Below are 17028 nucleotides of genomic sequence, written 5' to 3'. Positions count from 1 at the left end.
GAAGGAAGCCTTAGTTGTAAAAAGAACACACCCAGACTGCGGTCTAAAAAGCGTGTCTCTAAATTTCGCTGTGAGTTACCAGTGGTAGTTGGAAAAAGAAAGCAAATAATGAATTGGGCATGACGAAGCCCCGTAGAGACTTTCGCCATTCCTGGCAAGCACATTTCCCTGCCAGTGGATGGGGAGAGGGGGTGAGGGAGAGGTTTGTGTCCTCCAAGGTAGCCCGATTTTTCACTGCTAGTTGCCGTCTGGGGATATGCTAAGTACGAAGTTTTCAAGATATCGGTAAACCAACCTCGAAGACCTGATGTCGCACGTCAATACATTAGCTGAGTTGATTCCCGGAGAGATGCTCATTTCTGCATTGAAGTTCTTTAAATACTGCGTTCTTCTGTGTATCATAATGGACGGCAATAAGTTCAAACACATCATGTGCAACTCAGTTCCTGCCATCCCAAGGATTATTGCTATCGTGGGGCATGCAAGTGGAGCTGCAACGAACTGAGTCATTAAAGTTAACCAGTTCGGTTTATTCCTCGTTTTTAGGCAGGCAACTAGAAAGTGCAGGCTTAACATCGGCCGTCGAGGACCCCGAGTCCGTAAAACAGGAGACGTGTGTGATCCAGCACACAGAAACCCTGTCCAGCGCACTTGTGCAAAGCAGTCCGTGCGAAATGCCAATGTTTTCAGCAATCTTTTCAACTTACGAATATTTTTTTCCTTTTTTTTTTTTCATCTGACAAGCCAATAAATATTTCGTAAAAGAAATAGACGCTCGACAAAATAATGCAATGCATGTCAATATACCGGCTCAATTTAGCGTTTAACAGCCATCTAAACGCTGCCATACAAGTGTGGTGTTATTTCATTCACAATGCTAGCGATCAATTAAAAAAAAATTTAAGTTCTTTCCAAAGGTAACCCGACAAGTAGAGTTCCATGACAGAGCTTATCACTGGTAGGTGTGTGCGAATTGTACTTTTTCCAAACCGAATCGAATACGAATTGTGCACTCTTGCTATCGAATCGAATATGAATAATGTAGCTAAAAAGCGAATCGAATACGAATCGAATAGTGAAAGCAGCGAATCGAATACGAATCAAATAGTAGAGCGCTATAGAGCGCTCTACTATTCGTTATAGTGCTGTTATAGCGCTGCGGTAGAGCGCTATAACTCGTGGAGTAATAGATCTGACGGGAAAACGCTGATCTCCTCTAGGAGGCGCAACTATTAATCTCTACGCACATTGTCAGTTGCTGGTTGTTTTTATCTACAACAATTACGTTTCAACGAGTTTATTTAGTGAACTAGATTGCATGATACAATATATCAGAGATGACGAATGGCTGAGCGACGCTTTCGTCCGACTTCCGTCCGCGTAACCCGAGGCCATAGAGTAGCGCTTCTTCTGCTGTTGGCTCTTCGAACTAGTTATCGCCGAGCGCGCGATCTCCTCATCGTCCTCTTCTTTTCAGTGACTTTCGTTGCTTTCGTTCTTTCTCAATTAGCTCGCTTGCTCCCCTCTAGCTGGCGCTAGGCGTTTACAACTGGTGCTAGGCGACCTGAGATATATAGTGGAGAGATGTATGAGCATAAGCTAACAACATTCATGCAACTCTCATGTCATGCGCCACTCGCATAATAAACTTAACCTCAACTACTGATGATGAAAGTGAATGAAATTTTTAGGGAATAAACATGTAGCGTTACTTCTCGGCAGGTTAGAGACGTGTGAACTATGACACGACTACGACAAGTTGCCTCCGCGATTCGTGATATGTCCAATCTTTAAGAATGTTTCCATGCGAATGGACCGTGTCGCGGCCACGCTGAAGCATGTAGGCTCCCTAAAACGGTGATCTCTGCTTCTCGCGTAGGTTTATTGCGGCAGCAAGCTGTGCCTGCTCGGAGCTGACGCTTCCTTCGCGAGAATGGTCGGAGGTAACCGAGACGTTAATTTGTGCCAGTTATTCGAAAAGTATTCGAAAATTATTCGAAAATTTGAGAAAATATTCCAACAGTTTCGAATAATTTTCAATTTCCACTATTTGATTCGTTTAACGAATCGAATATTATGATATTCGATTCGATATTCAAAAATTTCGAATATTCGCACACCCCTACTTATCAGTGTTTCCACAGCGACGTTGTTGTAGCTGACGACTATCATTTTCCTTACATCACACGACGTAGCAGACGATATCGCCGGCCGTGGCCAAAGCAAAGCGCCGAGGCTCCGTAGTTAGGAAGATTAGCACATACGTTTCAGATTTCATCCAGCTGGATGGCTCAAGAAAAACGAGCTTTTCTTCGTTTGAATAACTGAATTGGGATCGTCTCGTTCACGTCTTAAAACTACCCACTGGAACTAACCGCCAAACTATGATAATTAAAAAGTTAATTAGTGAACTTTTGTTACTCACACTCGTAATTAGAGGCGTTTTGCCGCAAGTTCTGTCTGCTAGAACACGAAGTGTGTTCCAGCAAATATTGTTTCTGTTCTGAGTCTACCACTTTTTAAAATCACTTAAAGTCTTCGCCGTATATATAACCCAGTCTCTAACGATTACTATTTACCCATGGTGTGCACAAATACATACATATATACAAATATTATTACACATATATACATATTGGTAACACTCGTGTAGTCATACATGCGTCATGATTGCAGATTGCAACTGGTTTAAAACAACAAGAAAATCAAACACGTGGTGGCACGACATTATCGACAATTCTAAGGAGCCCACGCGTGCTCAAAAGTGCATCACCATTCATCGAATTAGTAATCATACCAAGGCACGTGGATAAACTGCGGACAATGAGGTGGTCAAAATACGTGCGCATTACAAAAAAAAAAAAAAAAGAAAGAGACAGAGAGAGAGAACTGAGTAAAAAGATACCAGCCATTTCGCGGCTTATCTTCTTAAGTTGCAGTAATCAGAAATAGCTTTCCTAACCTTTCGTTAAAACCTGGCGACACTGCCTTAACTTTCTAAATTAAAAATTTTCTGACTTCAAGGTCGCAATGTAATCTAAACACAGATTCCAATATAGTGATCTTTAATTGACTGAATGATTGACCCTGAATGCTTACATGCTTGGACAATGGTAGGTTGGGTAGGTTTGTACTGTGCGCCTTGTGATTGTTAAAACGCAAACAAAATGTCGCAGTCTGTCCTATATAGTGGAGCTGGCAGGTGGACCATTAAGCAAGTAAATTACATTGGCAGTGTCACAGGTGATTTTGCCTTTAATTTGGTAGTTGAAAGCCGTGCTATAAACTACTGAGATGTTCTCGAACTACTGAGGGTGGTTCTCGAAGAAGTCAAAATACACCTATATTTTAAGCACGTCTGAATACAACTCTGGGCGGTTCCCTTAAGATGCTTTTAGGCGGTAACTTTGCATCAGGATGTCGTGTTGTCTCCTTAGAACACCTGTTACGTTAAAGAGAGAAGCTGAGTAGGTTAAAAACCAAGTTAGCTTACTGTTTCGAGACAATATCGTTTGTTGAATAATGTAATGACTCGCGGTCATTACTTTCTCCTTGCAGCATGGGCATTACTTTCTCCTTGGGACAGACTTATCGAAAAGACGCCGTGTTTTTCATTGCTTCTTTCCACTGACTTTCCCCGCGATCTTTTCAAACGATTTCCAGTCTAAGATCCCAATTAAAAAATTCAATTTTTTGTCAAAAAGAAACTTTCAACTTCAACTTCAACTTCAACTACGGCCCACGCGCTTGACATCCTCCGAGGAACGCATGCACATCCCTGCAGTGAATGTCGCAACATAATTTGGCGAATAGAGTGTGGCAACCCTGCGCGGCTGCTGGATAGTGTTTGGACGAGTGGTAGCGTACCTGAGCCTTGTTCACGGCTGCAGCTGGTATAGGCAAGCACTCGTTCTGTACTACCACAGCAGCTCGCGCCGGAAGTGCGCCTAGGACTAAGCCACTCGAATTAGTGTGGAGAAACGTTGGACGACGCAGCTCTTCACTGTGACATAGAACAGTGAAGGAGAACGGCATAATTAATTGGTCACATTGAGGATGAGGTTTTCTGGCGTAGGACTAAAGCCCAGCGAAACATCCTCGAACAAATCTAAGCTGCCGATATTGCCTCTGTCGCTTTCTGTTTCATGTTTTGTTCAACCAGACAAAGTTAGTCTTCGCACGTCCATGCGAAGCTTAGTTTCTTAAGGTCCAGAGCTGTTGGAGACGAAGCTCGCGAGTCACATGAAGAGTTCTACCTCGTGTGCGGGCCAAAAAAACAAAGCGTATGCACACTTCACTCCTGAATACTACATATATTTCATCCCCGGGGACGCCAAGGCTGGATAGTCCGAGGGTTTCTTTAAACATCATTCGTTAATTCATTCCCCACGAACTGAAAGTGGGTGTGAACTGTTACTAGCGCTGAGGCTGTTTCCATTGTAATAAAAAGTTTTTGCTGTGAACAGTAAGGTTTTTAACGCCCTGAACATTTTGTATTGTGCACTACACTACTGCTAACTGCCGTTACAGAGACCATTCAATTATTGGAATAGTCCATTATTATACTCAAGTCAAGGTCTGTGCACTGCTACTTTCGTTGACACCACTCCACTGTCAACTAAAACTGAAAAATGTCCACACGACAAATATCCCCTTCGGAATAGGTCGAACACAAGGAATTAGTTCCAACAGCATATAACCTCTCTGCTATGCTTTCCGGCACATCCAAGCTACGGTGGTGGGGACAAGCGTTTGCTTTGGCAGTCCGTGGATTTAATGCGCGTTTCTCTCTTAGGTGTTATACATTTGCCCACATACTGCAACCGGGGTTCCGAAGGAGCAAAGGAGTCGGAACGAGCAAAACAGTCCGAGGCCTTAATTTTGGAATTCTTTTCTTTGCTTAACAAAAAACGACTGCGCAAGAGAACTGGGTAATGCTTAGTGAGGACATTCAGTGTGCAGAGGGCGCATCCCCCGATAAATTTCGTAAAGCTTAACTCTCGAGACGCCCGCAGAAGGAACGTACTTAACGCAGCATCAATCATCCTTGCCGGATGCATGCCAAATCCAGGCATACACTGTTGCTTAGATCGGTCCTAACTGTTACGGTCGTTTCCTCATTAACGACCTCTTCTATTCAGAGCAGTAAAAAGAAATGAGCCTTCACGATGGTGTACGTTTTTAGATAAATTTGAGGTTCTGTTTTTCTGAGCCCATATATTATGTAAGCCATATCAGTCCTCCGCGCTTCAATACATCCTCGATGAGCTTATTAAAGACATTGAAAATTATTGAAATCGTTGCCAAATTAAAAAAAAAAAGAGTAATTGCGAAAAGGAAGCAAAAGTTTACGACGTTTTATGGGGTTCGGTGAGAGTTTCACAAAATTCCTTGAATTCTTGCAGCCAGGCTCAGCGGTTGCAGCCGCTTCCAAATGGTCGCGCACATACTATTAGCAACATCGCTCTCAGTTGCGCGACCTCTTCGCGAGGGCAGACAACATAGCTGAAAAACAAAACAATACAGCAGTTAAATAATGCTGCAGCTTTGTACATCGGTACGCATTATAAAATCTGGTAAAGATGTTGAGAAGGAGTGCTGTAAAAGAAAGCCAAATTAACAGGGCACGCATTTCGCCGAGCTAAACCAGTGTTTTATGGCTGAGCATATACAGAACACGCGTTTTCTCTGGGCATAAAAATGGCGGCGTAACAAGGCGGCAAGAGGAGCTGAAGATGGAGCTCGAAGAGACGCCGTTCCCATTCTTGGAACAGCTACGACACTCGAGGGATCAGTTCGTCTCGTTAATGGAGGCTGGATTGTGCTTTTCTGCGTTGCTGCAGCGAGCGTATACGTGAGGTGGGCGAAACAAAAGAGAAAGAAACTCAAGCACCGCACGGAATGGGTGTTGCGCCTTATGCCGGAATCTCGAAATGGCCGCTGATTACGGGGCTCTATTGACGCCTTCGATCACCGCCTCGGGGGTCGTGCGGATGACGTCCGCGTCAGGAGGCACCGAGTCAAACCCAACTTCCGTAATTAGTCCGGCCTGTGGATTATTCAGTAAAGAATGCCGGCCATCACGATAATCTAATAATGAACAGCAATAGTGGCTCTCTGGGCGGTGTTGTGCCAGTGGATCCCGCAGCTGCCACCAATGTTGTGCCGGTGGGGTTATCACACAGTAGCCCACCGTCAACAGGGTTGTGCCAAGGAGTTGGTAACGCAGCGCTCGCCACCCGTTTCGTGAACGAGGGCTGTCAGCTCCCTGGGCGGTAGCGATGAATCCAAGTCGGCGTTGGTGAGATGAATAAAAGGCTTTATACACTATTTACAGGTATTTAAACAAGAATTTCGGCTCTGGGGCCGAAAGCTAACATAGCCATACGCGACTGTTTTCGCGCAGCGACGGCCGGGGAGATTCCGCCGCTTCCGCACTGTCAGGGGGCGAACTGCTCCCGATGGACGCTCGTGACGAACTCACCCTAAAACCCCTTGATACTTTGAAAGTTACGCCAACGATTGAACTTTGCCGCCGCCGCGCTACCTCCTCGCCTCCTCCTCGCCCCTTGCGCGCCCCTTCACTGAAGGCCGGCTCTCCGCCCGATTTCCTGAGCGACGATTGGTCTCCCTGCCGTTGCTCTTGGAAATCAACGCGGGTCCGGCGTTTTCCTTGTGTTTTCTTTTTCCTTCGCGCCATTTTTCTCCTAGTCTCGGCGAGCGAATATTGCGCGCTGTACTTTTTTTGCAGCGTTCAGGCTCTATGCCGTGCTGTTGCGCGTACAACTGCAGCAAGCGGCCTGAAGATGGTTATGCGGTACTCATGATACCTCAAGGCAAGCGTGACGGCTTGCGCACGAGTCAATGGATTCACAAGATTAGTCGAAAGAAGTTTATTCCGAGAAAGAACAGAGTTGTTTGCGACGTAAGGTGCCTTTCTGACTCCCCGTAATAACGCGTCACCTGACGCTGCGTTTTTTATTCCTGCTTGCTCCTCAATATTTTTGCGGCGGCAACGTGTTCATTGTATAAAAATAAAGTTGTCCTCTGCAGCATGCCGAATGTTCTGCGAGGCTCCAAGGCTTCATCCTTTAACATGCTGTCGACTTCTGTACAGTCAGAAATAGGGCACTATAATCTGCTTTTTGCTGTCAGAGATAACTGGAAAAGTACAGTACCTCGATTGCATTTGTCGCGATTATGCTAGGATCCCTGGCCTCCTTCACTAAAAACCAAAATTGGGGCTTGTGGAGGAGCTAGTCTTTCCAGCTTGTACTTGTAGTGTGCGTCGGTTATTCGGGAGCAGTGAATGCTGGCCCTGAAAAACTCTTTGGCAAGTAAATCCTAGGTATTGCGGGTAATCTGCACTAGTTATGTCGTACGGCATTTTTTTGTTCAATTCTTGAATGTGTCTTGCCATGCTTCGACGCACGCGTGGGTTAAAAAGTATGCGTTCGTTTTATCAGGGATACGGCCAATGTGCAGAAGGTGTTCACATGATCACACACGCTTCACTTTAACCATGACTACTATGCGTTGGCAGGTAACCTTCGCTTTGAAAGCTGGAGCTCTAAAACCGCGATTCCGCGTATTCATTTACTGCGAGAAAAGTTTTCCCATCGATGTCAAATCAGCCGGAATCATTGCATCAATTTTCTGTATTTACGAAATTTAGACAATCAATAATGATTATAGTTATGATGTAAAAAATAGAGGGAACATTTTGCGAGCAACAATTCTTAGCACTGTAACATATTACTCATTTCAATTGTATGCAAGAAGATTTTTTTTTTTTCACCTTGCCTGAGTGATTAACTCATCGCTCTCTATGTTCTAGCTACATTTCACTGAAGACCAGTTTGAGTCGCCAATATTACACGAACTCGAAAAAAAAAAGTGAGGCCCAACGCAGTTTCATCAATTTTCTCTCACCGACCTGTCCTGAAGTAAAGGAAGCCTCCTCGACAGAGACATGAACCTTGCGCTGATAGTAGTCAGTTATTTCAGAGGCTTGCTCTTTACCCACCTCCATTTATGAGAAAACAAGAAAGTATAAGAATTAAAAGTGAATTTATAGTTGTCTCCTCAGATATTATGAGATAATAGAGATATGACTGACAACGTAAGTCAATGAAAATGGAAGTATATCATTAGGTCATGGGACGGCATCAGATTAAATAGTGATGGTTATGAATAGTGATAGGTAATGATGGTGGCTGTTACGGATAATAATAGTAAGTGATAGTAATAGGCCCGGATAGTGAGATGATAGTATTCGTTGCGGATAGTGACAGTTACGATAGGTCACTGGCATTAGTAGATATAGTGATAGATAGGATAGCGACAGTTAATGAATTGGCAGTTATATGCTTTCTCATTTCCGCACGTTGAAGACCTATGTGCACCCTGTAATTTTTTTATTTGATTGTTGCGTTCAATGAAATCAGGCTCTTTCACATAGCGCATGAGGCCGCAGCATGCTTGCCCTAGGACTTCAGTGTGTCGGCAATAGGGCACACCACTTCTCCCAGTGTACCCTGCTGTCTTTTAACCACATGCGAAGTCAGTGAGTGGCCTCGTACTCATAAAATTATTGAATTCCTACATCAGCATCATATCAAGACTGCCGTGGCAAACCTGTTCCTTACCTCGAAGCGGCAAGGAACAGCTCAAAATTTGGTTTTATACAAAATTAACTAATCAACGCAGATTATCGCGGATCGCTAACTAGCACAGTGCCATTACACTTGGCCTAAGCTTGCCAACGGTATACGGTTCGATGTTGCAGCTAAAATTTAGATTTTAATTGCAATTTACTAAATATTAATTAATTTGGCCCATTGATTGATCAAAATACATGTACAATTAACCAATAATCAAATCTCATGTTTGATCACGTGACATATACTATGCTTAGAGAGATAGCTTGACAGTAGCGAAATAGACTAAATCCTGCTTTGACCTTCTCTGATCTGGAAGTTCAAAGCACCAGCCTGGATCGTTTTCCGAAGTTTTACCGCGGTGAAAGATTTCACGCTCTAAAAAAACGCAAAGTCAGAGGCAGTACTAGATTAGGTGCACAAAGTAAAACATTATCATGTGACTTAAAATGTGTCTGCATCACAGAACTCGCCCGAAAGCTTTGTTTATCAGTATTCCCCATTCAAACAGTTCAAAGAAGAAACCAATCAATTCATGAACTTTACTTTCGGCATTCTCAATGCTTTTCTCGCAATTTTTCAAAAATTTTGTGCACTCCTGTTGCGCACACCTGGCCCAAAAGCTCGCGCTTCACTCACTGCTGCGGCCGGCCGGCGGGTGACAGGGAGAAAAAGCATGTCGTGCGCAGCGCTTGCCGCCGCCGCGCGAGGAGAATCAAGGAGGAAAGCGCGGCGCGGAGGAGAGTGTCGCTACTTTCAAATTATCAAGGGATTTTAACTCACACTCGGAGTCTCGAACGGAAGCACTTGAGACTCCGTCGCCGAGAACCGTTGACGCTCAAAATGGTCCAATCCGACGGCAGCACTTTCGCAGGGCCAATGGGGGAGTTTGGAGCGCTCTCGCTTCAAATATGCCACGGGGCGAGAAGGGGTTCACCGTCAGGGCCACGGCGCCGTGCTGTCTGGATGCTCAGCTCATGTTGAAACACGTCACTTCTCTCCCTTTGGCACGGCTCGCGTCCAGTGCAATGGTGCTTTGCAGAGAAGTATCCAGAGTTTGTGAAGGAGGCGTTCGCCGAAGAAGTTTGGCGTCCGGCTGAATTTCTGGGCGGCTTTGGCCAGGCACAACAGCGGCGACTGCAGCTGACAACGTACGCAGATGCATCACGTCACCTCGTGGGAACGTGATCGCATTTTGCCTGAATTTAAAACATTTGTGTTCTTGGAAGAATAAGGCGGTAGCGCGCTTTGTAATGTGCTCAAGGTTTGGTAACTGGAAATCTGAATGGCAAGGGGGTGGGGGTGTACTTATTTCAAAAAGACTAGTCTGAGCCTTCAAGGAGATAAGCATGCGCCCTGCGTGCTTCAAGTGCGCATACTGGTCAAAGCATCACGAGCATATCTGTTGTGTTTCGTGTTCTAATTCGGCCTATTTTTTTTTCTTATTTATCTTGCATTCAGCCAATCTCTAACTGAGAGCAAAACGTCGGCTATTTAACAGACTAACAAGCAGCGGCGATTAGAATATTGCGGAACACCGTGAAAAAATCTGCACTGTGCGCCACCTAACGGCACGCGCCGTTTCATTTATTCCTCGCATGCATCTCTGTCTCTTATGAGTGCCACCGCGCATATAGATTACTACGTGCGCCAGCTGCTGCTTCGGTATCCGACTCGTGCCTGTCCGGTGTGATGGGTGAAGCGCATCGCATGCCTGCTTTCAAGGCATGCGACAAACAAAGGGTGGTCGTTTAAAGACCAATGCAGTCCCTTTCGCAACGCCGGTGACCGTCTTCTAACTCGTCAGACACTGATGAGATGCCTCCGAAGGAATTCTAGTCCTCTTCGTGGCGCATTTCTCTGTGCCATAGTGGCTGGATATATCTCGAAGTAGACCTCCACTCGGCTGTTGTTTGGAGTAGAAACTTCATTTTTAATGCTTTCAAAGGCGTTGAGGTCAACTATAAGCATATATTACCCACGTTAAAAGCAAAGGCCATTGGCAAAATATAGCAAGTTGAAGGTTTTGGCAGTCGAGAGTGTGGCGATGCTTTTTCTGCGACCGTTCCACCAGGGTGACCGATAAGTATTAATAAACTACGCTGATAAATCCTATTTCTAGTTACTGCAGAATCATTTGGAAAAGCGTACGCGATCCGCAGGCCAACTAATTAACCGCGGTACGCAGCGTTAATTAACGGAAATTTTCTTTGCGGGGAAGGTAAGTTACTCTCTGGAATGAACGCATTGGGTTTGCGGTTGTAGCGAACGCGAAACTTCGTAAAATAGTCACTGCTTCCAGTCGCCTTCCTTCCCGCCTGACTCTACACTTTTTCGTTTTCTTATGCTTTTGCGTTCTTTGTTCAGTGTGCGAGATCTCACTTCCCATCTTTTTAGCTTTAAAATGTGTCACACTGTGGTGTTTTCTCTGCTCACCGTCATGGCTACCACGGGGGAGGGGGAAAGCACACCGTCGCAAGCATACCAAACAGATTCTCATTATAAAATTACTGCCGTCCCGAAACTGTTTGCAGGTTTGACGTCTACACTGATGACTGCCGCCGTCACCAAGTGAATAATCAATGCTGTAATGATTTCCGTAAGACGAGACGCTTACCCGTTGGATTTTATTTTCCCACAAACGGGGGGGGGGGGGGGGGGGGGCAGTGCAGCTTCGGATGACATATATCATAGGTCATGGAGATAATGTGACATAAAATGCGAGTAAAATAAAATGAGCTTTTTTCTATCGTAGTTGCATACCTTCCATTACTCTCGAGTTTCATCGTGTCAGTTAATAAACACCACATGTTTGTAACAGTTAGAGGCAATTTATGCAACCAATTTATAATGGCATCAAATGTAATATATACATCAGGTGTTTGACGATAGCCCTCTATTAATTATAAAGGTACTTTTTGGGATGTAAACTGATAGTTTTGGTAACGTAGCGTAGGAAACTAAAATTTACCCAGCCTTCATTGCCCTTAATTTTTCGGAATGTCACTCCGCCGCAAAGCGTCTAAAACAGTAAAAGTTGTTACTTCAGCTTGTAGGAGCTTATTGGTTAACGCAATGCTCGATAGGAGGGTATGCTTTCTTTTTTCTAATTTACATTTTTACCGAAGCAAACTAAAGTATCGGACGCCATAAATGCACGAAACCCGGCGAGAGATTACGCAAGAGCTAAAACTACGGTACAAGAGGGCAGAAAGTTTGCAGTCATGCTAGATTATTCAATCATAAAAGAGTTTTGAATTTCATCGCTGATTTATTGCGCATGCCATCGTCATTGCGCCCACGTACATTGTCCAGACATTCGTAAATTAGGGAAACTGCAAACATTGATCTTCCCAGCAAATTTTTTTTTTCGAACGAAGATTCGCAGTTTCCTTCTTTTTGCATTACTACGATGAGTTAATCATTAGTGTCGAAATGCGGACGTTGGTAGATTTCTCCGATATTTGGATCGTCTGGGCATACCAGGTAGTGCTTTGCGTTCGATTTTGGCATTACGAAGTTGTTTCTTTTTCTTTCGCGCTTCTTCCGTCTCTGTGATCATAACTGTCGACATTCGCTGGCAAGCAAGCTAATAAAAAAGCAGCGTTGTCGCGCTGGCTCAAAGGTGTCTTCGATCCTTTTCGCAGATAATGGTAGCGAAGCTTTGGTGTCGCAGGAGCCTATTTTCTCAATTTAGTCTCCGCTGTCTCGAACGCTCGAGTTTTGACGCAAGGCAGCGTGCAGCAACAAATATATCTACTTATATCTAACGGATCTCTATCGCAGTCACTGAAAGTAACTTCTGTCCTCTCATCTTTTCTGATATTACACAACTTTTTCTCTTTCATGACGTCGGAACTGAAAATCACATCATCATCATCATCATCATCATCAGCCTGATTATACCCACTGCAGGGCGAAGGCCTCTCCCATATCTCTCCACTCAACCCGGTTCTGTGCTAGCTGCATCCACTTGACCCCTGCGAACTTCTTGATCTCACAAAACCAAGGAAATAAAAGTTATACCGCTTCGGGATCAGGAGACCTTTAGAGCTTATCTCGAGAACTTGGGGTGAATCCGATTTTTCGTGCTGAGTTCCTACAAGCTTAACAGCATCCCTTTAGATGATCACAGCAGCATAAAGCAAAGCCCGATCGCAATAGTAATCTTCTGTTGAAATTCTGCTATTTGTCTTTGCCAAGCATTGTTGCTTTTTTTTTTTTTTTCTAACGTTTCAGAAGTGTCTTTCCGTTATGGCCGAGAGAAAGCCTGACACGAAGATTTTGCGTTTCCTTTTCAAAGCTTTGCCGCATCGATGAAAGAAAGGTGCGCCACAGAAAGGTGCATTGACAGTGACGATGCAGTTAGTGATAACAGTAAGGATGATAGTAGCGATGACAATGACGCTGCAGTTAGTGACAATGATAATGATGGTATAATTGCGATTACAATGACAGTGCATTTAGTTGATAATGATGATAGTAGCGATAGTGGTGATGATTATGAGTAATAAGAAACGTAACCAAGTCTAACTAAGGTTTCGCTACGTCTGGCTGTCTGTCGCGCATTCAGTTTTACTCAAGATGCATCCGCACTGCAATTATTCATAAGTAGGCTTCATCGTCGCAGTTCGAAACGAGAATTTGAGAATTTTTTTCAAAATATTACAAGCATCGTCGCATGCTGTGGTTGCATAACCTGAGAATGTTTCACAAATTTTGTCCACCCCGCTTTTGTCGTCGTCAACGCATATGTGAACAAAAGTAGCGGATGTTTAATGACAGTAGTAAGCTTACAGCAAAGGTCACGGAAATGCAGCCCTCTAACGGGGGGGCATACACCTGGTTAACACAGCGAATCGCAAAGAAACGAGCACCTGTAGGGCAGAGGATGACGGAGTAATGCGTATACCAAGTTCAGAAAAAATGACAGCCCATATAGCGTGGTCGAATGCTTATTAGGCGCGCTGGCACTATACGGAACTCGCTTTGGTTTCGGCTCGAAGATCGCTTTTCAAGATCAACCAGGTTTGAGACAAACAAGTGGGAAGTTGGTGAAGAGCTATACGTCTAGTACCCTTAATATAAATCTATAATGAGCTACCTACCGAAAAATATTCTATCTTAAGCGCTATAGGCTCCGTGCGCTGCAGCTTTGAGCCGGACAAGTGGCGCCACCTGTAATACGCGGCGTAACTTTCGCGTCGTCTCGGAGCGGCCCGTCTCACTGCAGTCAGCATGGCGTCTCGCTCGGACAGCGACAAGCCGCCGACGAAAAAAGGCGGCACCGTTTATTGCTGCGTGTACGGTTGTCACAATAGCTACAGAAACGTTGCAGGCAAGGTCCCGAAAATCAAGTTCTATGGATTTCCATGGAAGCCCTACGAGAAGGAGCGACGGGAGCGGTGGATCAGAGCAGTACGACGTACAAGGTAAACAAGTGGCCATTTCGTCTTCTAGAGTCGATTTTGGCTGTCTCCAAGGTTACAATTGGAATAATACAGCATTTATTTCTATTTAATAGTGCGGACGGCGGACTGTGGCAACCAGTGAAGGGCCAAACACGCATATGTAGCGCCCACTTCGTGGGCAACGAGAGAAGCTCTGCGGCACACCACCCTGCCTACATTCCAACAATATTCCCTGCTTGCTATGGGAGAGACGATGGCGCTGGGCCCGAAACGAAGCTCCAGAGATACCAGCGGTAAGTTTTAATCCAGCCGATGATGCGTAGGCTTTAATATACAGTGCTTTGTAAGAACGCAGAATTATGTGTGCTGACACGGCAGCAACAGGGAGGGGGACAAAATGCACGGGACGAGCTTTGGGTCGTCCTCGCGAGGTCCTGTCGGTGTTATGCCGTGCATTTCCTAGTCTTTGCGCTCAATCGTCCTCGCGATCTGGACGAGCCCATACGAAGTGTCGCAGTTTTATGTTTTGCTGAACAGCCATCTGCATTCTTTAACATTTTTTCTTAGGTTTCAACGACGCGGATCAGCGGGTGCGGCACAGGTGTCAACGGATTCAGACTCCGTAACCGGCACTTCGTGTCGCAGTCTGGCCCACGGTCCCGATGAGGAACAATTGGAAGGGTCAGAAGAAAACGTTACGTTTGTATCCGTGGTAAGGACCTCATTTATTGAATCCCCTCAGATGTATGGTTTATAAAATTTAACGTCCCAAAGTGACTCAGGCTATGAGGGACGCCGTAGTGGAGGGCTCCTGTAATTTCGACCATGTGTGGTTCTTCGACGTGCACTGACATCGTACAGTACACGGGCGCCTTAATTGCGTTTCGCGTCCATCCAAACGCGGCCGCGGCGGCTGCGACTGAACCCGCGTCCTCGGAATCAGATCTCAAATGTTAACCCATGCTATATGTAGGCTGTTATTTTTATGCGCGGCGGCGTGATTATACAGTATGCATTTACGGATTCTAAACTGTTGGCCAAACGCCACCCAATGGGACAATAAAATCGTTCACCAACTGGTTTAGTTTTCATTATTGCTTTTTCCTTATCACTGCATGTCTGCTGAAACAATTTGAATATGTTCTTTGGTTTTTGTTTGCTGTTTTAAAACAAATTTTTGTGCTGGTATATTTAGTGGTTTGAATCTGAAGGAGAGTTTAACTTTGTAAAAGAAAGAAAATATAGAGAGCCAGCACCAGGGCACCCTAGCTAGTGCAGCTGTGCACAACCATGGCAGTCTTCTTAGTATTGTTACCTTCGCTTTCGTGTGTATCTTTATGTGCTCAGTGTTATGCAAGTGTGTCCCCAACAGCGCTCATACTCTGTTCTAACCAATGCTGTTAATTTCTTGCTATAGCTTGACAATGGAGTTATTAGTATTGGTTAATAAAGATTGATTGTGCACGTGTTATATTTTTCAGGCGACTCAAACAAACACGGTTCTACCTGAAGGCCAGTGCAACATATTCCTCTCAGTGACATCACATGGCTCAGCCTCAACGCAAGTGTCACACACAAGCACAACAGATATAGCTGTGCAGGCAGTGCCAGCCACAACATCCACAAGCACTGGAATAGAGGAGAGAAGCTGTGTATTCCTTGGATATAACTCGCTGAGGGAGAGAGCAGATGCGTTTAAAGAACTGTGTGGCGTTAGCACCGATGTATTTGCCTTACTGATGTTTGTTCTTTCACCCATAGTAGCAAGGCGAATCGATGTTCCAGTTCCACAGAAACTTGTAATTTTTCTGATGAAACTGAAACTTGGCATCTCCTTTGCTAGCCTTGGTGTTCTTTTTCGGCTTCACCGGACGGCAGTAAGCCGTATATTTTATTTTGTCTTGAGCAACTTGTTAGCTGCAATGAAGGAATGGATCCCAGAACCGTCACTTGCCACCGTGCAAGCAACAATGCCAGCATGTTTCAAGATCCACTATCCTCGCTGCCGTTACATCATAGATTGCACAGAAATAAGAACTGAAGAGCCACCTACTGTTGAGCAAAGGCGGGCACTGTTTTCACACTATAAGGGTGGCTACACTTTGAAGTTTTTACCAGGAATTTTGCCAAATGGTGTAGTGACATTTGTCTCCGAGGCCTATGGTGGTCGCGCATCGGACACTCACATCACACTTGAGTCAGGGTTCCTTGACAGGATTGAGCCGGGCGACATAGTGCTAGCGGACAAGGGCTTTCCAGGCATTAGAGCACCCGCTGCAGGTCAGAAAGGCATTGTTGTATTGCCCCCTTTTTCAAAAGGAAATGTACAATTTACATATGAGGAACTTCAGGAAACATACAATGTAGCCCAGGTGCGCATACATGTCGAAAGGGTAATCCAGCGTGTGAAAACGTTCAATATCCTCAATACAAGGGTACCTACTGAACTGATTCCCCACATGAGCAATATTATGCGGATGTGTTGTATTCTGGCCAACCTACAGCCACCAATCTTTAGCGGCCAAAATACTGACAATGCAGATGAGTGACGAGATCTTAAGCCAGTCATAGTGTGGATGGAAAATGAGCCCAGCCATGTGTTCAGCTGAACATTTCCAGAACCTCTCAGTGAGCCCAGGAAACAATGTTGTCCAATGTCATGAAGTGTACATAGACGAATTCACTGCAATAAATCTTACTTTCATTATCAACCCTGTTTTTAATTGTGCCCATGCTGCAAGAACCCAACACTTCACAGACAAACAACATAAAATTATGTGGACTGGATATTACGCCTGAACATTTGGTCGTGACAAGTTTGTCAGCTGTTTTAAATAATACTTGAAATAGTATGCTTGAAGCTTAGGTATGTACTCGGAGAGAAATTTTTCATCCTTCTTGACAGTTATGCTAACACTTTGCTTTTCTGAGTACACAAAAAAAAGCGCTTCATCAAT

At 44.8% G+C, this 17028-nt stretch overlaps 1 protein-coding gene across 1 annotated transcript; it reads left to right on the top strand.

The window, feature by feature from the left end:
• Positions 1-13823: 13823 nt before the first annotated feature.
• Positions 13824-16655, top strand: LOC146203949 (uncharacterized). The gene is made up of 4 exons (XM_084589010.1): positions 13824-14092; positions 14185-14364; positions 14639-14783; positions 15553-16655. The coding sequence occupies exons 1-4, from the start codon at positions 13899-13901 to the stop codon at positions 16618-16620; spliced, it is 1587 nt and encodes a 528-aa protein (XP_084445136.1). The 5' UTR covers positions 13824-13898; the 3' UTR covers positions 16621-16655.
• The last annotated feature ends 373 nt before the right edge of the window (positions 16656-17028 follow it).

Source organism: Amblyomma maculatum, chromosome 1, assembly GCF_055883805.1.
Source record: "Amblyomma maculatum isolate TAMU_Amacu chromosome 1, ASM5588380v1, whole genome shotgun sequence".
Lineage (NCBI taxonomy): Eukaryota > Metazoa > Arthropoda > Arachnida > Ixodida > Ixodidae > Amblyomma > Amblyomma maculatum.
This window is presented reverse-complemented; position numbering and strand designations above follow the sequence as displayed.